At 46.2% G+C, this 25,036-nt stretch overlaps 1 protein-coding gene across 5 annotated transcripts; it reads right to left on the bottom strand.

The window, feature by feature from the left end:
• LOC311370846 (NLR family CARD domain-containing protein 3-like) lies at positions 1-24,833 on the bottom strand. 5 transcript variants are annotated; one of them, XM_084489146.1, is made up of 16 exons: positions 24,608-24,833; positions 24,234-24,330; positions 23,905-24,024; positions 23,490-23,603; positions 21,582-21,701; positions 21,296-21,409; positions 20,973-21,073; positions 18,547-20,329; positions 15,596-15,769; positions 13,139-13,312; positions 11,539-11,712; positions 9,161-9,334; positions 6,793-6,966; positions 4,288-4,461; positions 1,628-1,801; positions 1-1,451 (listed from the first exon to the last, which is right to left on the bottom strand). In XM_084489146.1, exons 1-16 carry the CDS (start codon positions 24,621-24,623, stop codon positions 1,268-1,270), a joined length of 3,867 nt encoding a protein of 1,288 aa, XP_084345272.1. In that variant the 5' UTR covers positions 24,624-24,833; the 3' UTR covers positions 1-1,267. The 5 variants fall into 5 exon arrangements, with proteins under 5 accessions (XP_084345272.1, XP_084345273.1, XP_084345274.1 ...); XM_084489147.1 differs by lacking the exon at positions 21,296-21,409; XM_084489148.1 differs by lacking the exon at positions 23,905-24,024.
• Positions 24,834-25,036: the final 203 nt, after the last annotated feature.

The following is a 25,036-nucleotide window of genomic DNA, read 5'->3' as shown; positions in this document are numbered from 1 at the left end:
AACCCCTCCAGTCAAACAACCTCTATGAACCCCTCCAGTCTGGCTTCCGCCCGCTTCACAGCACCGAAACTGCCCTTGTCAAAGTAATCAATGATCTCCTCACCTCTGCAGACTGCGGTGCCCTCAACATCCTGCTTTGCCTAGACCTCAGCGCAGCCTTTGATACTGTACACCATTCCATCCTCCTCAAAAGGCTGCGCCAACAGGGTGTTGAGGGCACCGCACTCGACTGGCTCACCTCCTACCTCACCTCCAGGCAACAGTTCGTCTCCCTCTCTGGCCACACGTCCACCCTCTCTCCTGTCACGCAGGGGGTCCCTCAGGGCTCAGTCCTCGGCCCCCTTCTTTTCATCTGCTACCTCTTCCCCCTTGGTCACATCATCCGCAAACTCAATCTCGACTCCCACTGTTACGCAGATGACACTCAGATGTACATCAGTACCAAAACCACCCAAAACCCTCCCCTCACCCACATCGAAACCTGCATCTCTACAATAAAAACATGGCTGACCCACAACTTTCTACAAAACAGAGCTCCTTCTCATAGGCACCAAATCCACTCTCAATATATACGCCTCGACCATCACTCCCTCCCCCCTGGCACGCAATCTTGGTGTTATCCTGGACCCCACCCTCTCCTTCGATCCCCATGTCAGATCTGATGACATCTGATGGAGAACAAGACATGATGAGCTACTGAACCCTTCTGCACACATCATCATCATCATCATCATCATCATCATCACTAGTACTGTTCTTCCTGTTTCACGTTCATCTTCTCTACAAAAATGAACATAGAAAGACTAAATCATATCAGATTATATCTACTATAGTGGACTAGTGTGCTATAGCTTTAGAAATAGTAGTGCATATTGTTTATAAGCTGTTTTAAGTTAAACGTAAATGTAAATCCCATGTGTGTGTGAGTGGTTGTCCCAGTCAAAACAATGAAAAATGTATACACTGAATCTACTCCCGCAATATTTACACGACATACACATATTATACATCAAAACGTTCACCACAATGAGCTGATTAATCCTCTGTAATATCTAAGCTATAGTCTACATACTTTTCAAGATATTCGACTTTGAAAGGTTCCAATACACATCCATTGTGATCCACCTGTGTAAACAACAGACTGAACCAGCTGAGCTCACATACAGGCTGGAAACTAACTGTTGGTACCATAGACCTGGTTCATACATACAGTACATAGACATGTACACATACGTACACACACCTACACAAACATACTAGACACACATCAACACAGGCAAACATAGCTACACATACGGATACACAAGTCCACATGTGAATGAGCGGACGTCACCTCCTGCTGTGTGGATGGACTTTCCATCCCAATAGTGAGTGTGTGTTGTGATGAATCAAACAGACACTTACACTTCTTTAGAGCTGGTTTCAGCCTCCACACTCCACCGTGCTCCACACTGGGGGGGGAACAAAGTGAGAGCAGCATGTTGAAACATTCACCTTCATCATCTGCTGTCTCATCACGTTCTACACAACATGAGTGACAGCTGCCTTTTCAAACCGCTTCATCTAGCAGCGGCTTGAATCCCTGTAGGAGACTTTGTCCCCGAGTGGAGAGCTGTCCTCTCCATACCTGAGAGTGTCCAGTCTCCAGCGTGGATCCTCCAGTCCAGCAGAGAGCAGCGCAGCTCCAGAGTCTCCTGGGTGATTGTAGCTCAGGTCCAGCTCTCTCAGATGGGAGGGGTTGGAGCTCAGAGCTGAGGCCAGAAAAGCACAGCCTTCCTGTGTGACCAGGCAGCCAGACAACCTGCACACACACACACACACACACACACACACACACACACACACACACACACACACACACACACACACACACACACACACACACACACACACAGTGGAACTGTGTTTTAGTGGAACTTCAACGGGGAATAAAGACTAACTAGTCAGAAAACCACACTCAACACACAAACAGTAATTGTTTTTTTTCATTTAGGGGATTCATTTTTCAGTGACCCAGGAGGTGCTGGAACATGTTCCGGCGTGTTCCGGCTCAAATGAAGCACTGCCCCCTATGCATTCAAAACATTAACTTAAACCTTTTTAAAGTGAGTGAATCTGTTCACATGAATGGACACAGATGGATGGTAGGCAGTGGCGGTTCTACATTGAATTACACCCCGGGTGAGACCCCCTCCGAGCGCCCCCCCCCCCCCCCCCCCCCTCTCAATTGCAAGAAATTCGAGGTGTGCCTGACTTGAGCCACTCATTCCATTAGAGTGTTGCTCTGTACCGGGCCGTCCATATGGGCAGGAGGGGCGGTGAACTACTTGTAAAAGCATGCTCCCAAAAAGATAGTTTGTAAATCATTGCTCCAAGTCTATTTTTAATAACGTGATCGTCACATTAACTATCTATAGCAGGGTTTCTCAAGGGGGGCGGCAGCGCCCCCTGGGGGGCGTTCGTAGAACCTAGGGGGGCGCTGGGAACGAACACGGGGGCGTCACAACTTTGCTTGTGTAGTAGAAATTATTTTTAACTTTTTAAACTTTCATGGTTTTCAAATATTTTCGGTGCAAAAATAGGATAACTGAAATAAAAAGCCTCTATCGTCTCATCTACTTTTTACTTTATGCTCAGTACCGTCATGATCGCCATAGTAACGCCGATAAACAAACCCACCTCATCGCGGTAGCGTGGTGCTTTCAGAAACTAGTTCGCCCTCCCCTGACTTCCACTGGTTGGTTTGCGGGACATGCAAAGCAAGCGGTGGATGGGGCATTACTCTAAGCAACATGAATCAACATAAGACGTGAATAAAGCTAACTTCGCTTAGCATGCTAATTGTAAACAATAGTTAGATAGTTTGTTAGGGCTTTAAGTTCCCTAGGGAACATAGGCCATCGATGAAACCCCTCCATACTCTTCGGGGATTCTATTGTAAACAATAGAACAATAGAATGTGCGCATTACGTGTAAACCACTGCAACGTCTCTCATCACGTCTGCAAACCGATAAACACTTTTTTTCATAAGGTACGCACACCAACCGGCGCATTTAACACTCAGGCGCTTAACTTGTATAGTAACAAACTACTTTAATTACTATTTGAACTTAAACGTGCTACTCTCCAACTCAGAACGCTGCACATGCATTGCTAGGCAACGTCACGTAAACAAAGGGAGTCTTTCGTACACATATTTGCGGGTTAACGGTTCAATAACCAATACAAATGTACACAAGCACTGTTACGTATTAAACTTCAATAGCTCAATAATAAAACCTTTTAATAAAACTCTGAATACACATTTTCCTGTCCAGAAGAAACCAAAACGGCACAGACGGCTTTTATTATTATTTTTTTATTCAAGCAATGTAGCACGAGTTGGAGTGGAGTTGGTAATGGATATAGCCTACCCACGGGTGTCGCAATTAATTTTAAACAAAATTAACAATAATGGGGGGCGCCAGAGGATCAGGGTAAGGTAAGGGGGGCGTTTGCTCAAAAAAGGTTGAGAAACACTGATCTATAGTCTCTGTAGGCTTTCAGACTATTGTTGGTCTGTTGACATCACATTTTGGATGATGGTGGACGTGGTGGGCGGCGGTTCTAGCTGAGTTTAACGTCTCATGTTGGGGCAGCTCAGCGACCGCGTTCCTCCGTATGTTGATCACATAACCCTGCAGGCTGCAATAAGGATTTCAATCCCCTAACAGTGGACCCCCGTCCCCCCCTTGTCCGTTACGGAGACCCAGAGGTGAACTGTCCCCCCCCCTCCCCTTTCCCCTTCTCACTAGTGGTGGATTTCATGATTCGTTTGAATGAATCAGTTCGCGTCGGTCAGTTCGCCAAGAAGAGTCGTTCGTTCGTTTGTTCGTTCGTTTGCGTTTCCGGTAGCGGTGAATCATGATTCTCAGTCACTGAGTCGGTCAGACTCGGCTCCTCCCTCGTTCTCATTCTCAAACGAATCACGATCGTGCGATGGTGCAAACGGTCATCAATTAACACAACATTAACTAAGTTCCTTTTAGCTGAGGAGCGCTTCATGTTCGGAATCGGGATGTTGTTGCCCGGCTGACTCTCGTGACGTCTCAGTCCTCGAGTCTTCACCGCTAAACACAGTCAGTGAACGAACGGCGACTCGAGAGTCAGCGACTCGAGTTGCTTAAATAGAAAACCGCTTCGCAGCAAGGATGATTTTTTTTTTCTTGTGTACTCGTGCACATGTGTCATCCCGCCCTCTGTCCCTCCCCCCCTCTGTAAGTGTTTGACCGTTGAGTAAAACTGACCTGAGAGTTTCCAGTGTACAGTGTGGACTCCCCAGTCCAGCAGAGAGCAGCTTCACTCCTGAATCCTGCAGATCATTGGTACTCAGGTCCAGCTCTCTCAGATGGGAGGGGTTGGAGCTCAGAGCTGAGGCCAGAGAAGCACAGCCTTCCTGTGTGACCAGGCAGCCAGACAACCTACACACACACACACACACACACACACACACACACACACACACACACACACACACACACACACACACACACACACACACACACACACGTGGGAACTATTACTTTTCTGGAGGTAAATCTTTTCAACGTCCTCTGATGTGGAACTTAACTGTTTGATCATTAAAACTGTAAAGTTTTAGAGTAGAGTAAAAAACAACTAAAGGGTAAAGGGGTGCACATTTTCTTTACCATCTTTCACCTCAAAACTAAAATGCAAACACTAGATTTTAGTGGAACTTCAGCGGGGAATAAAGACTAACTAGACAGAAAACCACATTCAACACACAAACAGTAATTGTTTTTTTTCATTTAGGGGATTCATTTTTCGGTGACCCAGGAGGTGCTGGAACATGTTCCGGCGTGTTCCGGCTCAAATGAAGCACTGCCCCCTATGCATTCAAAACATTAACTTAAACCTTTTTAAAGTGAGTGAGTCTGTTCACATGAATGGACACAGATGGATGGTAGGCAGTGGCGGTTCTACATTGAATTACACCCCGGGTGAGACCCCCTCCGAGCGCCCCCCCCCCCCTCCCTCTCAATTGCAAGAAATTCGAGGTGTGCCTGACTTGAGCCACTCATTCCATTAGAGTGTTGCTCTGTACCGGGCCGTCCATATGGGCAGGAGGGGCGGCGAACTACTTGCAAAAGCATGCTCCCAAAAAGATAGTTTGTAAATCATTGCTCCAAGTCTATTTTTAATAACGTGATCGTCACATTAACTATCTATAGTCTCTGTAGGCTTTCAGACTATTGTTGGTCTGTTGACATCACGTTTTGGATGATGGTGGACGTGGTGGGCGGCGGTTCTAGCTGAGTTTAACGTCTCATGTTGGGGCAGCTCAGCGACCGCGTTCCTCCGTATGTTGATCACATAACCCTGCAGGCTGCAATAAGGATTTCAATCCGCTAACAGTGGACCCCCGTCCCCCCCTTGTCCGTTACGGAGACCCAGAGGTGAACTGTCCCCCCCCCTCCCCTTTCCCCTTCTCACTAGTGGTGGATTTCATGATTCGTTTGAATGAATCAGTTTGCGTCGGTCAGTTCGCCAAGAAGAGTCGTTCGTTCGTTCGTTCGTTCGTTCGCATTTCCGGTAGCGGTGAATCATGATTCTCAGTCACTGAGTCGGTCAGACTCGTCTCCTCCCTCGTTCTCGTTCAAACGAATCACGAATGCACGTTCTCAGCCGAGTCGGTCAGACTCAGCTCCTCCCTCGTTCTCATTCTCAAACGAATCACGATCGTGCAATGGTGCAAACGGTCATCAATCAACACAACATTAACTACGTTCCTTTTAGCTGAGGAGTGCTTCATGTTCGGAATCGGGATGTTGTTGCCCGGCTGACTCTCGTGACTTCTCAGTCCTCGAGTCTTCACCGCTAAACACAGTCAGTGAACGAACGGCGACTCGCGAGTCAGCGCGACTCAGCGACTAGTGGGTGGAGCTGGGAGTCGAGTCTCGGAGAACGAACGAGACGAACGACGACGAACGAGAGCGGCGAATCAGGTTGGTTGGTTCGTTTTAAAGAGTTGTTAGTTCAAACTGATTTGTTTGCGAACGAGCCACCACTACTTCTCATACACCTTCTCTGACGGCACCTTCTCAGCGAGCAGGGCGCCTGCAGCCGGAGGGGGCGCCAATATGCCAACTCCCCCCACAGTGATATGAGAGATAATAGAAAACGGGTGGCTTAAATCAAGTGATCTGATTGGTTCCCAACTGTTGTATAATGAGCGTATACACACAGCTATGACACCCGTTCAGTTTACAGAGTTCAGTATCACTCCGCGCCTAACTTGAACTGTTGTTTATTTATATATAAAAGCAATAGCATAGTTCACTGAATCCTAAAAATATGTTGATTGATGGAGAGGGTGGAAATGTTGTAAAGCAATAGGCACACAGTGAGTGAACTCGATAGTAGGCTAAATTGCCGGCGAACCAAGCTACCAAGCTCGCTTTTTCAAAATTGAGGGGGTCTATGACTTTCATTTCGCCATACTTACGTAACCGTTTTATAAAAGCAATGAATCACTTCAGTCAGTTAAATGTGCTCATTACACCACAGTTAAGGGGCGTTGTCCGTCCCGACGTGCAGCGGAGGGACGGACAACGCCCCTTAACTGTGGTATAATGAGAACATTTCACACCCTGTCGTGATCTATTGCTTAAATAGAAAACCGCTTCGCGGCACGGATGATTTTTTTTTTCTTGTGTACTCGTGCACATGTGTCATCCCACCCTCTGTCCCTCCCCCCCTCTGTAACTGTTTGACCGTTGACTAAAACTGACCTGAGAGTTTCCAGTGTACAGTGTGGACTCCCCAGTCCAGCAGAGAGCAGCTTCACTCCTGAATCCTGCAGATCATTGGTACTCAGGTCCAGCTCTCTCAGATGGGAGGGGTTGGAGCTCAGAGCTGAGGCCAGAGAAGCACAGCCTTCCTGTGTGACCAGGCAGCCAGACAACCTACACACACACACACACACACACACACACACACACACACACACACGTGTGGGAACTATTACTTTTCTGGAGGTAAATCTTTTCAACGTCCTCTGATGTGGAACTTAACTGTTTGATCATTAAAACTGTAAAGTTTTAGAGTAGAGTAAAAAACAACTAAAGGGTAAAGGGGTGCACATTTTCTTTACCATCTTTCACCTCAAAACTAAAATGCAAACACTAGATTTTAGTGGAACTTCAGCGGGGAATAAAGACTAACTAGACAGAAAACCACATTCAACACACAAACAGTAATTGTTTTTTTTCATTTAGGCGATTCATTTTTCAGTGACCCAGGAGGTGCTGGAACATGTTCCGGCGTGTTCCGGCTCAAATGAAGCACTGCCCCCTATGCATTCAAAACATTAACTTAAACCTTTTTAAAGTGAGTGAATCTGTTCACATGAATGGACACAGATGGATGGTAGGCAGTGGCGGTTCTACATTGAATTACACCCCGGGTGAGACCCCCTCCGAGCCCCCCCGAGGTGTGCCTGACTTGAGCCACTCATTCCATTAGAGTGTTGCTCTGTACCGGGCCGTCCATATGGGCAGGAGGGGCGGCGAACTACTTGCAAAAGCATGCTCCCAAAAAGATAGTTTGTAAATCATTGCTCCAAGTCTATTTTTAATAACGTGATCGTCACATTAACTATCTATAGTCTCTGTAGGCTTTCAGACTATTGTTGGTCTGTTGACATCACGTTTTGGATGATGGTGGACGTGGTGGGCGGCGGTTCTAGCTGAGTTTAACGTCTCATGTTGGGGCAGCTCAGCGACCGCGTTCCTCCGTATGTTGATCACATAACCCTGCAGGCTGCAATAAGGATTTCAATCCCCTAACAGTGGACCCCCGTCCCCCCCTTGTCCGTTATGGAGACCCAGAGGTGAACTGTCCCCCCCCTCCCCTTTCCCCTTCTCACTAGTGGTGGATTTCATGATTTGTTTGAATGAATCAGTTTGCGTCGGTCAGTTCGCCAAGAAGAGTCGTTCGTTCGTTCGTTCGTTCGTTTGCGTTTCCGGTAGCGGTGAATCATGATTCTCAGTCACTGAGTCGGTCAGACTCAGCTCCTCCCTCGTTCTCATTCTCAAACTTATCACGATCGTGCAATGGTGCAAACGGTCATCAATCAACACAACATTAACTAAGTTCCTTTTAGCAGAGGAGCGCTTCATGGTTAGAATCGGGATGTTGTTGCCCGGCTGACTCTCGTGACTTCTCAGTCCTCGAGTCTTCACCGCTAAACACAGTCAGTGAACGAACGGTGACTCGCGAGTCAGCGCGACTCAGCGACTAGTGGGTGGAGCTGGGAGTCGAGTCTCGGAGAACGAACGAGACGAACGACGACGAACGAAAGCGGTGAATCAGGTTGGTTTGTTTGTTTTAAAGAGTTGTTCGTTCAAACTGATTTGTTCGTGAACGAGCCACCACTACTTCTCATACAGCTTCTCTGACGGCACCTTCTCAGCGAGCAGGGCGCCTGCAGCCGGAGGGGGCGCCAATATGCCAACTCCCCCCACAGTGATATGAGAGATAATAGAAAACGGGTGGCTTAAATCAAGTGATCTGATTGGTTCCCAACTGTTGTATAATGAGCGTATACACACAGCTATGACACCCGTTCAGTTTATAGAGTTCAGTATCACTCCGCGCCTAACTTGAACTGTTGTTTATGTATATATAAAAGCAATAGCATAGTTCACTGAATCCTAAAAATATGTTGATTGATGGAGAGGGTGGAAATGTTGTAAAGCAATAGGCACACGGTGAGTGAACTCGATAGTAGGCTAAATTGCCGGCGAACCAAGCTATGAAGCTCGCTTTTTCAAAATTGAGGGTGTCTATGACTTTCATTTCGCCATACTTACGTAACCGTTTTATAAAAGCAATAGATCACTTCAGTCAGTGAAATGTTCTCATTACACCACAGTTAAGGGGCGTTGTCCGTCCCGACGTGCAGCGGAGGGACGGACAACGCCCCTTAACTGTGGTATAATGAGAACATTTCACAGCCTGTCGTGATCTATTGCTTAAATAGAAAACCGCTTCGCAGCAAGGATGATTTTTTTTTTCTTGTGTACTCGTGCACATGTGTCATCCCACCCTCTGTCCCTCCCCCCCTCTGTAAGTGTTTGACCGTTGAGTAAAACTGACCTGAGAGTTTCCAGTGTACAGTGTGGACTCCCCAGTCCAGCAGAGAGCAGCTTCACTCCTGAATCCTGCAGATCATTGGTACTCAGGTCCAGCTCTCTCAGATGGGAGGGGTTGGAGCTCAGAGCTGAGGCCAGAGAAGCACAGCCTTCCTGTGTGACCAGGCAGCCAGACAACCTACACACACACACACACACACACACACACACACACGTGTGGGAACTATTACTTTTCTGGAGGTAAATCTTTTCAACGTCCTCTGATGTGGAACTTAACTGTTTGATCATTAAAACTGTAAAGTTTTAGAGTAGAGTAAAAAACAACTAAAGGGTAAAGGGGTGCACATTCTTTACCATCTTTCACCTCAAACCTAAAATGCAAACACTAGATTTTAGTGGAACTTCAACGGGGAATAAAGACTAACTAGACAGAAAACCACACTCAACACACAAACAGTAATTGTTTTTTTTCATTTAGGCGATTCATTTTTCAGTGACCCAGGAGGTGCTGGAACATGTTCCGGCGTGTTCCGGCTCAAATGAAGCACTGCCCCCTATGCATTCAAAACATTAACTTAAACCTTTTTAAAGTGAGTGAATCTGTTCACATGAATGGACACAGATGGATGGTAGGCAGTGGCGGTTCTACATTGAATTACACCCCGGGCGAGACCCCCTCCGAGCGCCCCCCCCCCCCCCCTCTCAATTGCAAGAAATTCGAGGTGTGCCTGACTTGAGCCACTCATTCCATTAGAGTGTTGCTCTGTACCGGGCCGTCCATATGGGCAGGAGGGGCGGTGAACTACTTGCAAAAGCATGCTCCCAAAAAGATAGTTTGTAAATCATTGCTCCAAGTCTATTTTTAATAACGTGATCGTCACATTAACTATCTATAGTCTCTGTAGGCTTTCAGACTATTGTTGGTCTGTTGACATCACGTTTTGGATGATGGTGGACGTGGTGGGCGGCGGTTCTAGCTGAGTTTAACGTCTCATGTTGGGGCAGCTCAGCGACCGCGTTCCTCCGTATGTTGATCACATAACCCTGCAGGCTGCAATAAGGATTTCAATCCCCTAACAGTGGACCCCCGTCCCCCCCTTGTCCGTTATGGAGACCCAGAGGTGAACTGTCCCCCCCCCCTCCCCTTTCCCCTTCTCACTAGTGGTGGATTTCATGATTCGTTTGAATGAATCAGTTTGCGTCGGTCAGTTCGCCAAGAAGAGTCCTTCGTTCGTTCGTTCGCGTTTCCGGTAGCGGTGAATCATGATTCTCAGTCACTGAGTCGGTCAGACTCGGCTCCTCCCTCGTTCTCATTCTCAAACGAATCACGATCGTGCAATGGTGCAAACGGTCATCAATCAACACAACATTAACTACGTTCCTTTTAGCCGAGGAGCGCTTCATGTTCGGAATCGGGATGTTGTTGCCCGGCTGACTCTCGTGACTTCTCAGTCCTCGAGTCTTCACCGCTAAACACAGTCAGTGAACGAACGGCGACTCGCGAGTCAGCGCGACTCAGCGACTAGTGGGTGGAGCTGGGAGTCGAGTTGGGAGAACGAACGAGACGAACGACGACGAACGAGAGCGGCGAATCAGGTTGGTTGGTTCGTTTTAAAGAGTCGTTTGTTCAAACTGATTTGTTCGTGAACGAGCCACCACTACTTCTCATACAGCTTCTCTGACGGCACCTTCTCAGCGAGCAGGGCGCCTGCAGCCGGAGGGGGCGCCAATATGCCAACTCCCCCCACAGTGATATGAGAGATAATAGAAAACGGGTGGCTTAAATCAAGTGATCTGATTGGTTCCCAACTGTTGTATAATGAGCGTATACACACAGCTATGACACCCGTTCAGTTTACAGAGTTCAGTATCACTCCACGCCTAACTTGAACTGTTGTTTATTTATATATAAAAGCAATAGCATAGTTCACTGAATCCTAAAAATATGTTGATTGATGGAGAGGGTGGAAATGTTGTAAAGCAATAGGCACACGGTGAGTGAACTCGATAGTAGGCTAAATTGCCGGCGAACCGAGCTATGAAGCTCGCTTTTTCAAAATTGAGGGGGTCTATGACTTTCATTTCGCCATACTTACGTAACCGTTTTATAAAAGCAATAGATCACTTCAGTCAGTGAAATGTTCTCATTACACCACAGTTAAGGGGCGTTGTCCGTCCCGACGTGCAGCGGAGGGACGGACAACGCCCCTTAACTGTGGTATAATGAGAACATTTCACAGCCTGTCGTGATCTATTGCTTAAATAGAAAACCGCTTCGCAGCAAGGATGATTTTTTTTTTCTTGTGTACTCGTGCACATGTGTCATCCCACCCTCTGTCCCTCCCCCCCTCTGTAAGTGTTTGACCGTTGAGTAAAACTGACCTGAGAGTTTCCAGTGTACAGTGTGGACTCCCCAGTCCAGCAGAGAGCAGCTTCACTCCTGAATCCTGCAGATCATTGGTACTCAGGTCCAGCTCTCTCAGATGGGAGGGGTTGGAGCTCAGAGCTGAGGCCAGAGAAGCACAGCCTTCCTGTGTGACCAGGCAGCCAGACAACCTACACACACACACACACACACACACACACACACACACACACACACACACACACACACACACACACACACACACACACACACACACACACACACACACACACACACACACACACGTGTGGGAACTATTACTTTTCTGGAGGTAAATCTTTTCAACGTCCTCTGATGTGGAACTTAACTGTTTGATCATTAAAACTGTAAAGTTTTAGAGTAGAGTAAAAAACAACTAAAGGGTAAAGGGGTGCACATTCTTTACCATCTTTCACCTCAAACCTAAAATGCAAACACTAGATTTTAGTGGAACTTCAACGGGGAATAAAGACTAACTAGACAGAAAACCACATTCAACACACAAACAGTAATTGTTTTTTTTCATTTAGGCGATTCATTTTTCAGTGACCCAGGAGGTGCTGGAACATGTTCCGGCGTGTTCCGGCTCAAATGAAGCACTGCCCCCTATGCATTCAAAACATTAACTTAAACCTTTTTAAAGTGAGTGAATCTGTTCACATGAATGGACACAGATGGATGGTAGGCAGTGGCGGTTCTACATTGAATTACACCCCGGGCGAGACCCCCTCCGAGCGCCCCCCCCCCCCTCTCAATTGCAAGAAATTCGAGGTGTGCCTGACTTGAGCCACTCATTCCATTAGAGTGTTGCTCTGTACCGGGCCGTCCATATGGGCAGGAGGGGCGGCGAACTACTTGCAAAAGCATGCTCCCAAAAAGATAGTTTGTAAATCATTGCTCCAAGTCTATTTTTAATAACGTGATCGTCACATTAACTATCTATAGTCTCTGTAGGCTTTCAGACTATTGTTGGTCTGTTGACATCACGTTTTGGATGATGGTGGACGTGGTGGGCGGCGGTTCTAGCTGAGTTTAACGTCTCATGTTGGGGCAGCTCAGCGACCGCGTTCCTCCGTATGTTGATCACATAACCCTGCAGGCTGCAATAAGGATTTCAATCCCCTAACAGTGGACCCCCGTCCCCCCCTTGTCCGTTACGGAGACCCAGAGGTGAACTGTCCCCCCCCCCTCCCCTTTCCCCTTCTCACTAGTGGTGGATTTCATGATTCGTTTGAATGAATCAGTTCGCGTCAGTCAGTTCGCCAAGAAGAGTCGTTCTTCGCCATACTTATGTAACCGTTTTATAAAAGCAATGAATCACTTCAGTCAGTGAAATGTTCTCATTATACCACAGTTAAGGGGCGTTGTCCGTCCCGACGTGCAGCGGAGGGACGGACAACGCCCCTTAACTGTGGTATAATGAGAACATTTCACAGCCTGTCGTGATCTATTGCTTAAATAGAAAACCGCTTCGCAGCAAGGATGATTTTTTTTTTCTTGTGTACTCGTGCACATGTGTCATCCCGCCCTCTGTCCCTCCCCCCCTCTGTAAGTGTTTGACCGTTGAGTAAAACTGACCTGAGAGTTTCCAGTGTACAGTGTGGACTCCCCAGTCCAGCAGAGAGCAGCTTCACTCCTGAATCCTGCAGATCATTGGTACTCAGGTCCAGCTCTCTCAGATGGGAGGGGTTGGAGCTCAGAGCTGAGGCCAGAGAAGCACAGCCTTCCTGTGTGACCAGGCAGCCAGACAACCTACACACACACACACACACACACACACACACACACACACACACACACACACACACACACACACACACACACACACACACACACACACACACACACACACACACACACACACGTGTGGGAACTATTACTTTTCTGGAGGTAAATCTTTTCAACGTCCTCTGATGTGGAACTTAACTGTTTGATTTTTGAAGTTTTAGAGTAGAGTAAAAAACAACTAAAGGGTAAAGGGGTGCACATTTTCTTTACCATCTTTCACCTCAAAACTAAAATGCAAACACTAGATTTTAGTGGAACTTCAACGGGGAATAAAGACTAACTAGACAGAAAACCACATTCAACACACAAACAGTAATTGTTTTTTTTAATTTAGGCGATTCATTTTTCAGTGACCCAGGAGGTGCTGGAACATGTTCCGGCGTGTTCCGGCTCAAATGAAGCACTGCCCCCTATGCATTCAAAACATTAACTTAAACCTTTTTAAAGTGAGTGAATCTGTTCACATGAATGGACACAGATGGATGGTAGGCAGTGGCGGTTCTACATTGAATTACACCCCGGGTGAGACCCCCTCCGAGCGCCCCCCCCCCCCCCCCTCTCAATTGCAAGAAATTCGAGGTGTGCCTGACTTGAGCCACTCATTCCATTAGAGTGTTGCTCTGTACCGGGCCGTCCATATGGGCAGGAGGGGCGGCGAACTACTTGCAAAAGCATGCTCCCAAAAAGATAGTTTGTAAATCATTGCTCCAAGTCTATTTTTAATAACGTGATCGTCACATTAACTATCTATAGTCTCTGTAGGCTTTCGGACTATTGTTGGTCTGTTGACATCACGTTTTGGATGATGGTGGACGTGGTGGGCGGCGGTTCTAGCTGAGTTTAACGTCTCATGTTGGGGCAGCTCAGCGACCGCGTTCCTCCGTATGTTGATCACATAACCCTGCAGGCTGCAATAAGGATTTCAATCCCCTAACAGTGGACCCCCGTCCCCCCCTTGTCCGTTATGGAGACCCAGAGGTGAACTGTCCCCCCCCTCCCCTTTCCCCTTCTCACTAGTGGTGGATTTCATGATTCGTTTGAATGAATCAGTTCGCGTCGGTCAGTTCGCCAAGAAGAGTCGTTCGTTCGTTCATTCGTTCGTTCGCGTTTCCGGTAGCGGTGAATCATGATTCTCAGTCACTGAGTCGGTCAGACTCGGCTCCTCCCTCGTTCTCATTCTCAAACGAATCACGATCGTGCAATGGTGCAAACGGTCATCAATCAACACAACATTAACTAAGTTCCTTTTAGCTGAGGAGTGCTTCATGTTCGGAATCGGGATGTTGTTGCCCGGCTGACTCTCGTGACTTCTCAGTCCTCGAGTCTTCACCGCTAAACACAGTCAGTGAACGAACAGCGACTCGCGAGTCAGTGCGACTCAGCAACTAGTGGGCGGAGCTGGGAGTCGAGTCTCGGAGAACGAACGAGACGAACGGCGACGAACGAGAGCGGCGAATCAGGTTGGTTTGTTCGTTTTAAAGAGTTGTTCGTTCAAACTGATTTGTTTGCGAACGAGCCACCACTACTTCTCATACAGCTTCTCTGACGGCACCTTCTCAGCGAGCAGGGCGCCTGCAGCCGGAGGGGGCGCCAATATGCCAACTCCCCCCACAGTGATATGAGAGATAATAGAAAACGGGTGGCTTAAATCAAGTGATCTGATTGGTTCCCAACTGTTGTATAATGAGCGTATACACACAGCTATGACACCCGTTCAGTTTATAGAGTTCAGTATCACTCCGCGCCTAACTTGAACTGTTGTTTATTTATATATAAAAGCAATAGCATAGTTCACTGAATCCTAAAAATATGTTGATTGATGGAGAGGGTGGAAATGTTGTAAAGCAATAGGCACACGGTGAGTGAACTCGATAGTAGGCTAAATTGCCGGCGAACCGAGCTATGAAGCTCGCTTTTTCAAAATTGAGGGGGTCTATGACTTTCATTTCGCCATACTTACGTAACCGTTTTATAAAAGCAATAGATCACTTCAGTCAGTGAAATGTTCTCATTATACCACAGTTAAGGGGCGTTGTCCGTCCCGACGTGCAGCGGAGGGACGGACAACGCCCCTTAACTGTGGTATAATGAGAACATTTCACAGCCTGTCGTGATCTATTGCTTAAATAGAAAACCGCTTCGCGGCAAGGATGATTTTTTTTTTCTTGTGTACTCGTGCACATGTGTCATCCCACCCTCTGTCCCTCCCCCCCCTCTGTAAGTGTTTGACCGTTGAGTAAAACTGACCTGAGAGTTTCCAGTGTACAGTGTGGACTCCCCAGTCCAGCAGAGAGCAGCTTCACTCCTGAATCCTGCAGATCATTGGTACTCAGGTCCAGCTCTCTCAGACTAGACGAGTTGGAGCTGAGAACTGAGGCCAGAGCTTCACAGCATGTCTCTGACAGATCACAGCCATCCAGCCTTCACACACAATAAACACAACATGTTAGGAACTGGGATTAAAATATTTTACATCTTTTACACAAAAGGACGTGTTGAAAACTTTAATTAGAGATGTTTTATTAATTGAAATACATTCAATCCATAAATGTTAATTTAATTATCTGTGTAACTTTTACTTTTAACATAATTAAGTTATTGTCTTCATCTTTATTAGAAAAGTGTTTTTAGTTTAACTAATGTTTAAAACACTGGATATTTAAATGTAGTATATGCTACACGTGAACCTCCTAAGATGGAGCAATTTGATTGGTTCTCTATCTCTGGATATTGGACCATATCCCGAGATTGAGATCTCAAACTCGGGATATTGGGGAGCGCGTAACGGTCGTCTCGTCAAGCTAATAAAAACGAATTAACCGCTCATAAAAACAAATAAATCCTGGCAAAAAGTGTAATCTTGTTTATTTTTGGAGTGTTCACGTGTAGTTTATATAAAACAATGATTCACCTCAGGCTCCGTGAATAGTCCAAATGTATTAGCCCCTGCTATAAACAATCTAGCCCCCGTAGCTCCCCCAATCATAATTCTTCGGCGCCGCTACTGGTTACAAATAATAAGTAAATGTTTAAATATCATTCAGCTGGGCGATCTCTACAGAGAATAAAGTAATCTCCTCCTTTGTCTCCTCCCTCTCTCACTCGTGACCTCTCACCTTTCCCCCAGATGACCCTGAAGTCTCTGTATCAACGCATCCTATTGGTTAAACCCAAAGCATCCATATAACCAAACTACTGAACAAGGTTAAACGTTTTAAAATAGTGGGTCACCTTTTATTAATAATGAACGTATATTTATGCATGTAACCTCATCAATAACTATTTATTTATACTTATAGCAACATATTTAAATACAGGTGCATTTAATTATTGATGAACAATTATTATTCATTCTTTAATTATTATTTCATAATAGAGCTTTTGAGTTTGACTTTTCACCCTGGTTACACAATATAACGTTGTGTATATTGAGATGTTATAAGTTAACCTCAAAAGATGTTTTCTATGTTATCATAACTTTTATATTCTACTATTATGTATGTTTTCGTTGTGTGTACTCCCTCCCCCCCTCCCCCTCCCTCCGTCCCTCCCCCTCCCCCTCCCTTACCCTCTCCGTCCCTCCCTCTCCCCCCTCTGTCCCTCTCCCCCCTCTGTCCCTCTCCCCCCTGCGTCTCCGTCCCTCTCCCTTCTCTGTCCCTCTCCCCCTCCTCTGTCCCTCCCCCTCTCTGTCCCTCTCCCCCCTCTGTCCCTCTCCCCCTCCTCTGTCCCTCCCCCCCTCTGTCCCTCTCCCCCCTCTGTCCCTCTCCCCCTCCTCTGTCCCTCCCCCCCTCTGTCCCTCTCCCCCCTCTGTCCCTCTCCCCCCTCTGTCCCTCTCCCCCCTCTGTCCCTCTCCCTCCTCTGTCCCTCTCCCCCCTCTGTCCCTCTCCCCCCTCTGTCCCTCTCCCTCCTCTGTCCCTCTCCCCCCTCTGTCCCTCTCCCCCCTCTGTCCCTCCCCCCCTCTGTCCCTCTCCCCCCTCTGTCCCTCCCCCCCTCTGTCCCTCTCCCCCCTCTGTCCCTCTCCCCCCTCTGTCCCTCTCCCCCCTCCGTCTCTGTCCCTCTCCCCCCTCTGTCCCTCTCCCCCCTCTGTCCCTCCTCTGTCCCTCTCCCCCCTCCGTCCCTCTCCCCCCTCTGTCCCTCTCCCCCCTCTGTCCCCCCTCTGTCCCTCTCCCCCCTCTGTCCCTTCACTATCTCGGGATATTGGGGAGCGTGCGTAATGGTATAGGAGAAATTTGTTATGCAGTCAACATCTTGCCCAGTATGCTATATTAATTAAATAAGTGTGGAGAAACACTAAGCAACCAAAGAAATGCTCTGTGTATCTGATATATGTTCTTAGAATGTTGGGACTGCACAGAATGGAACGCTCTGTTTAGATGGGCCTCAAGGAGGTCCATGGGGACGGGCAATATGTCACCATATAAGCAAAGAATGCAGGGAGATGGCACCACATGTTCCCAATAAGGGAAAATGCATGGGATGGGGTAACAACGTATGGATGATATATGGGCACGATGGAGCATAAGAGCAGGGGCCAGAGAGTGGCTGTTCAGTTCTTTGTCAAACCAACTCAGGATTTTGTCGTTGCTTGTTCTCAAGTGATAATAAAATCTTTAGCACTCAAACCTTCGGCTTCCTCGATCTCTCTTAGTTTTTGTTTAGATGTTGTATTTTATCAACGACAACGTTCGTCTCGTCACGCTAATAAAAACTAGTAAACCGCTCATAAAAACAAATACATCCCGGCAAAAAGTGTAATCTTGTTTATTTTTGGAGTGTCCTTGTGTAGTTTATATAAAACTGATTCAGCTCAGGCTCTGTGAGTAGTGGGGAATAGCCCCCGAGACCTTCGGCGAATCATTGTTAATTGTTGATTTTATTGATTCATTTTTTGATTCATTTTTTTATGATTGTTATGATTGGGGAGTATGTTAAATAAATAAATCATAACTGCTTATATATCTCAGTATTAATTATTTTGTGTGTAATATAATACGTTATCACTATTATAACTTTTATTTTCTAGTTTTATGTATATTATCTTGTGTGTATTGTTATACATGTTATCTGTGAACGTACAGATACAATTTGTATTTCATTATACCTTTTATATTCTAGTATATATTATAATATATACATTATATTAAATTTTATGTATATAGTGTTGTGTGTATTGTAATACATGTTATTAGTGAACTCACAGAGATGTTTTGGAGGCTTTGACCACTGGCAGCAGCCTCAGAAGACCCTCCTCTGAAGCAGAGTATTTCTGCAGGTCAAACACGTCCAGCTCCTCTTCTGATGACAGTAAGATGAAGACCAGAGCTGACCACTGAGCAGGAGAGAGAGATCCTGTGGAGAGACTTCTTGATGTCAGGGACTGTTGGATCTGCTCCACTAGAGAACGGTCGTTCAGCTCATTCAGACAGTGGAACAGATTGATGCTTCTCTCTGGAGAGAGATCTCCATCTATCTTCTCCTTGATGTAAGTCACTGTTTTCTCATTGGTCTTTGAGCCACTTCCTGTCTGTCTCAGCAGACCTCGTAGGAGAATCTGATTGGTCTCCAGAGAGAGGCCCAGGAGGAAGCGGAGGAACAAGTCCAGGTGTCCGTTCTCACTCTGTAAGGCCTTGTCCACAGCACTCTGGTAGAGGAGGAGGAGTTTATCTCTCCAGAAGGTTGATTGTTGTGAGAGCAGATTGACCCCAGTGTCTATGAAGTGCTTAAAGACATAAAGGGCAGCCAGAAACTCCTGGAGGCTCAGATGGACAAAGCAGAACACCTTGTCCTGGTACAGCCCACACTCCTCTCTAAAGATCTGGGTGAACACTCCTGAGTACACTGAGGCTGCTCTGATATTGATGTCACACGCTGCCAGGTCTGCCTCGTAGAAGATCAGGTTGCCATTCTCCAGCTGGTTAAAAGCCAGTTTTCCCAGAGAAACAATGATCTCCTTGCTCTCTGAACTCCAGTGTGGATCTGTTTCAGCTCTGCCATGATACTTCCTGTCCCCCAGTATGGACTGAACCCTCAGGAAGTGGCTGTACATCTGAGTCACGGTCTTGGGCATCTCTTCTTCTCTCTGGGATGTTTTGAAGCAGTCCTCCAGAACTGTAGCAGTGATCCAACAGAAGACTGGGATGTGACACATGATGTGGAGGCTTCGTGATTTCTTGATGTGGGAGATGATTGTGCTGGCCACCGTCTCCTCTCTGAATCTCTTCCTGAAGTACTCCTCCTTCTGTGGGTCGGTGAACCCTCTCACCTCTGTCACCATGCCAACACACTCAGCAGGGATCTGATTGGCTGCCGCAGGGCGTGTGGTTATCCAGATGCGAGCGGAGGGAAGCAGGTCGCCCCTGATGAGGTTTGTCAGCAGCACGTCCACCGAGGTGGACTTTGTGACATCAGTCCAGATCGGGTTCCTCTGGAAGTCCAGAGGAAGTCGACACTCATCCAGACCATCCAAGATGAAGACAACTTGGAACTGGTCGTATCTGCAGATTCCTGCTTCTTTGGTCTCAATAAAGAAGTGATGAAGAAGTTCCACCAAGCTAAACTCTTTCCCTTTCAGTAAATTCAGCTCTCTGAAAGTGAGGAGAAATGTGAAGTCTATGTCGTGGTTAGTTTTGCCTTCAGCCCAGTCCAGAGTGAACTTGTGTGTTAAGACGGTTTTACCAATGCCGGCCACTCCAGTTGTCATTATTGTCCTGATTGGTTGATCTTTTCCAGGTAAGGGTTTAAAGATGTCCTCACATCTGATTGGTGTTTCCTCTAAGGCTGGTTTCCTGGAAGCTGTTTCAATCAGTCTGACCTCATGTTCCTGGTTGACCTCTCCACTGCCTCTCTCTGTGATGAAGATCTCTGTGTAGAAGTCCTTCAGAGGTGTTGAATGTCCTGCTTTAGTGATTCCCTCAAACCCACGCCTGTACTTATTCTCCAAACTAGACTTGATTTTATGTTGGCACTCGACAGCATCAGATCCTAAAAGTGAAAACAACAGAAGACATAAGTTAGTGGAAGGTCAGTGGAAACAGGTCAATATTTCCTGTTAAATTATCAACTCAATGATATTTAGTGGCTTCATAACTTGTGGTCGGAGAAGCTGGTCGTGACAAGGACTGCATGTTACAGATTCAAAATGTTCAGGACTATTATTTCCACAGCAGTATGATTGGTCTAATAATAGTAATAATGATGGTGAATCAGTCTAAAGTGACTTGTTATGCTGATATAACAAGATAGTGTTGCATCTATTCCACTGAGTTATTCTGCTGTTGATCTGCAGTATAATGTTTAACATTCTTTAACCTGATACCCCCACGATAACCCTCCATATCTGGATCAAACCATTTAACCTGATAGACCCACAATAACTATACATATCTGGATCAAACCATTCAACCTGATACCCCACAATAACCCTACATATCTGGATGAAACCATTCAACCCCAAAGAGGAAAGATGTCTCTACATTGAAGTTATAAGTCATTCAGTCCGAAAAGAACAAATAGGAGTCTCATACTGCTCCTTAAAAATATAATTTCTCCTCTGTCTTCAAAGTAAGAGTCTCTTCTGCCCTTCAAAATAATAGTCTCCTCTGTCTTCAAAGTAAGAGTCTCTTACCGCCCCCCAGTGTGTGGGCCACTTCCTCCTGGTTCATCTCCTTCTCTGTTTGATGCTGCTGTACAGACTGAGCACTGGTAACCTTTGACCTCTCCTGGTGTCTGTGGAGAACACACACACACACACACACACACACACACACACACACACACACACACACACACACACACACACACACACACACACACACACACACACACACACACACACACACACACACACACACACACAGGATCTATTGTATTTTTCCTGACTTGTAAACATGGGTATCAGTAGAGTCTGATAACAACTAACTGGTCTGTTTTATCGTCTGAAACTCCGACCTCTCCTCTCTGGAGGGGCGTCCATCTTTAAGTTCAGGAGGATGACCCATAGAGTGGTCACTCTTCATGGAGACACAGCTGGGTCCAGGGGAGTCTGCTCTCTGCTGCCTCCTTCTGAAAAACAAGAACCATCTGGAAGTTAGGATTTGTGGAAGTCGTTTTATTTGATCATTTGTTGCAGAGCTACTAAACTACTATCTCATGAGGATCAGATTATTGGATGTTGTTTAATGTGATATGTGATGCCGCCAGTTGAACAGCCCTGATGTATCGGCTGAATCCTCACCTTGTCTTAGAAGGTTGGTGATTTCCATCTTTAAACCGGTCAGGTGGCTCCATAGAGCGGTCACTCTTCATGGAGACACTGCTGGGTCCAGGGGAGTCTGCTCTCTGCTGCTGCGCTGGGCTTCAACACCACACACACACACACACACACACACACACACACACACACACACACACACACACACACACACACACACACACACACACACACACACACACACACACACACACACACACACACACACACACAGCTTTTAATCACACTGCAGTTTTGACACTGACAAGATAATTCTTCTGTTTTTAGGTGAGAGCATTTCACTTGTTTCCAACTTTTAAGTCCATAATTATCTATCTATATATTATAACTTGTTACTGAGATGTTATTACTGGCCCTGAGTAACCTAATGCTTTGAACTAGAATCACAGAATTATAAATCAGTTTGATCAACACGGACACACCAAACTGCTTTGTCAAAGTCTTATTTAGAAAACTCGATCAACAGTAACCGTACCTTTCAGTCAAGATGAGAAGCAGAGTATCTTTTCATAGAATTCAAAGGCAAACCCATGTGTCTAGTTTGCTTAGAAACAATATCAGTCATGAAAGATTTCAACTTAAGTCTCCACTACTACAACTGCACTGACTATGATGCTAGTTGTTCACTTAATGTTGGCCCACTGTTTCAGTTTTGTGCATCATTGAATGATGATGTATGTGAGCCCTTTGCACTGAGAAAAATAAGAATCACTCATGTGGCTTTTAAAACAACACTTGTTGTCTTTGTCGTTTAACAAGAGTATAGACATGTTAAAAATGACATGTGAGCATGGAAAATATGAAATGAATGTATATTGTTTGAATTAACATATATAGGCTATGAATCAGAACGATTTTTTAGGTAGTGGCCATCCCCAGAATGCACCAGAATACAGGAAATCACATCTACCAAATTCAACATCTTCTGGGGGAGGACCCCCAGACCCCCGCCCACGACTACGCCCCATCAACAACTTTCATCACCAGCCACCACTGATACAGACACATATCTACACATCATTTGTTCTTCTTTTTTATTCTTTTGTATCTTCTCTCATATCCGATTAGGTGAAGAGCGCGGTCATGTGCCCTCTGATGGTGATGATGAAAATTGTGGCCCTCTTAATCATGAAAGTTGCCCATCCCTGAGTGACGTCAAAGTCACGTTACGATACGACTGTTCAACATGAGGTCGCAGTGAGAGAAATCCCTCCTGTATCTGATTCAGGACCGCGTATGGAAGTGGCCCAAACCACAATTGAACAGACCTGATTCCGTGTGATTTGTGCTGTTCACACTGTTCTGAATGAAATCGGATCGGAGTCACCTTTGAGCAAAACAATCTGGCAACTCTTGCTTGCAGAGTGACGAGGCCAATCACAGCCTTTCACCACCATAACATGTCCCGCCTCCACCCCCCCGACCCTCCACCGCTGAAGAAGCCCCCCTCCATGTCTGACCGCTCACTCTCTAAGTCCTCACCTCTTCCCAATAGACTGATTTCCATCTTTAAAGGTAACAGGTAGACCCATAGAGCGGTCACTCTTCATGGAGACACAGCTGGGTCCAGGGGAGTCTGCTCTCTGCTGCTGGACTCTTCTGGAAAAACAAGAACCAGGATCTATGGACGTTTGATAGAAGCTGTACCTTTATTGTTCTATGCAATGGATAGTTGCATTGTTATTCCCATGCCTTAGGGGGCGCTCTAACACACCTGTTTAGTGCTACTTGTAACGTTGTTCTGGTGCGAGTGAATCAGAGTTAGAACGGATATCAACGTCTCCACCTGCGTTCTGTGTCACTCGGTTACTAACAAGTTATCCTTATATCATATAATGAACATAATATTTATGATCTCTGATGAATCCTCACCTCTTCTCAATAGACTGATTTCCATCTTTAAAGGTAACAGGTAGACCCATAGAGCAGTCACTCTTCATGGAGACACAGCTGGGTCCAGGGGAGTCTGCTCTCTGCTGCCTCCTTCTGAAAAACAAGAACCATCTGGAAGTTAGGATAGAAAGATCAAACTGATTCAATAAAAGCCGTTTGAAAGACGTTGAACCTTCTAACATTAAACCTGTAAAGTCTGCTACAAGTCGTCTGAATATTCATTTCATTCACACGATTCAAACAGCAGAATAAACGGCCTCAGCCATGAACCAATCCATCTCCAAGTGGTCCTGTGATTGGACGTTGGTATGTTCTGATTAACGATGGGCGGGCAGATCAAGATGATCCGCGGGCCGCCAGTTGAACAGCCCTGATGTATCGGCTGAATCCTCACCTTGTCTTAGAAGGTTGGTGATTTCCATCTTTAAACCGGTCAGGTGGATCCATAGAGCGGTCACTCTTCATGGAGACACTGCTGGGTCCAGGGGAGTCTGCTCTCTGCTGCTGCGCTGGGCTTCAACACACACACACACACACACACACACACACACACACACACACACACACACACACACACACACACACACACACACACACACACACACACACACACACACACACACACACACACAGCTGTTACTCAGACTAATGATGGAGTCATGATGTATCACTGCTGAGCTCTGAGATGGACAACAGTCACAGACAGAGAGATCCTCTTCTTACCTCTTAGCTTTGCTCCGGCGGCCATGTTCCCCAGACAGAGTGGTCTTAGAGGTAGGACCCCCCTCCTCTCTCTCCTCATCCATAGTCGACTGGAGACCTGGACACAAACACAACTACACATTGTTTCTGTGGACTCTGTTTGAGTACCAAATGAATGAACTGACTGCATGACTAGATATACACACTCTATCACTATCTATGTCTAGATCTATACTCTATCACTATCTATGTCTAGATCTACACACTCTATCGCTATATGTCTAGATCTCATACATGTCATTATTAGGATTATTCCTTACTTCTGAACACTGAACTCTCTTCCAGTAGATCAAAGTCACTAGAGCATCAAGAGTCTACAGATCAGTGTGCTATACCTTTATAGACGGCCATCAAACCACCAATAGGTAACTAATGTTACCAATAAAACCCAACAATAAAAGTCCACAGCATGAACCAAACGGACCTCACTACAGCACAGACTGAACCTCCACAATAAAAGTCCACAACACAACCAAACGGACCTCACTACAGCACAGACTGAACCTCCACAATAAAAGTCCACAACACAACCAAACGGACCTCACTCCAGCACAGACTGAACCTCCACAATAAAGGTTCCTGGACCAGAGGTTCAATATGAAACGCCCTCAACACGGTGGAACTAGTGATTGATGTTCTGACCCATATTCCTTCATTCAGGTTCTCTCTCTGAGATCAACGTCTCTTTTACAGCAGGAACCTGTAAACACTGAACTGGGACTGGAAATAGATTCATCTAGAACATATCAATACAGTGAGAATAT

The sequence above is a fragment of the Micromesistius poutassou genome (assembly GCF_964030765.1).
Source record: "Micromesistius poutassou genome assembly, contig: SCAFFOLD_3765, whole genome shotgun sequence".
In the NCBI taxonomy this organism is placed as follows: Eukaryota; Metazoa; Chordata; class Actinopteri; order Gadiformes; family Gadidae; genus Micromesistius; species Micromesistius poutassou.
Note: the sequence above shows the minus strand (reverse complement) of the source record. Positions and strands in the feature narration are given on the sequence as shown.

Bases quoted from the DNA above. Each gene is read 5' to 3' on its own strand.
- LOC311370846 (XM_084489146.1), bottom strand. The intron at 21,410-21,581 runs GTGAGGATTCAG...CTTGTTTTTCAG, and splicing joins CACCAACCTTCTAAGACAAG to AAGGAGGCAGCAGAGAGCAG. The intron at 15,770-18,546 runs GTGAGTTCACTA...TTGTGTGTGAAG, and splicing joins AAAGCCTCCAAAACATCTCT to GCTGGATGGCTGTGATCTGT.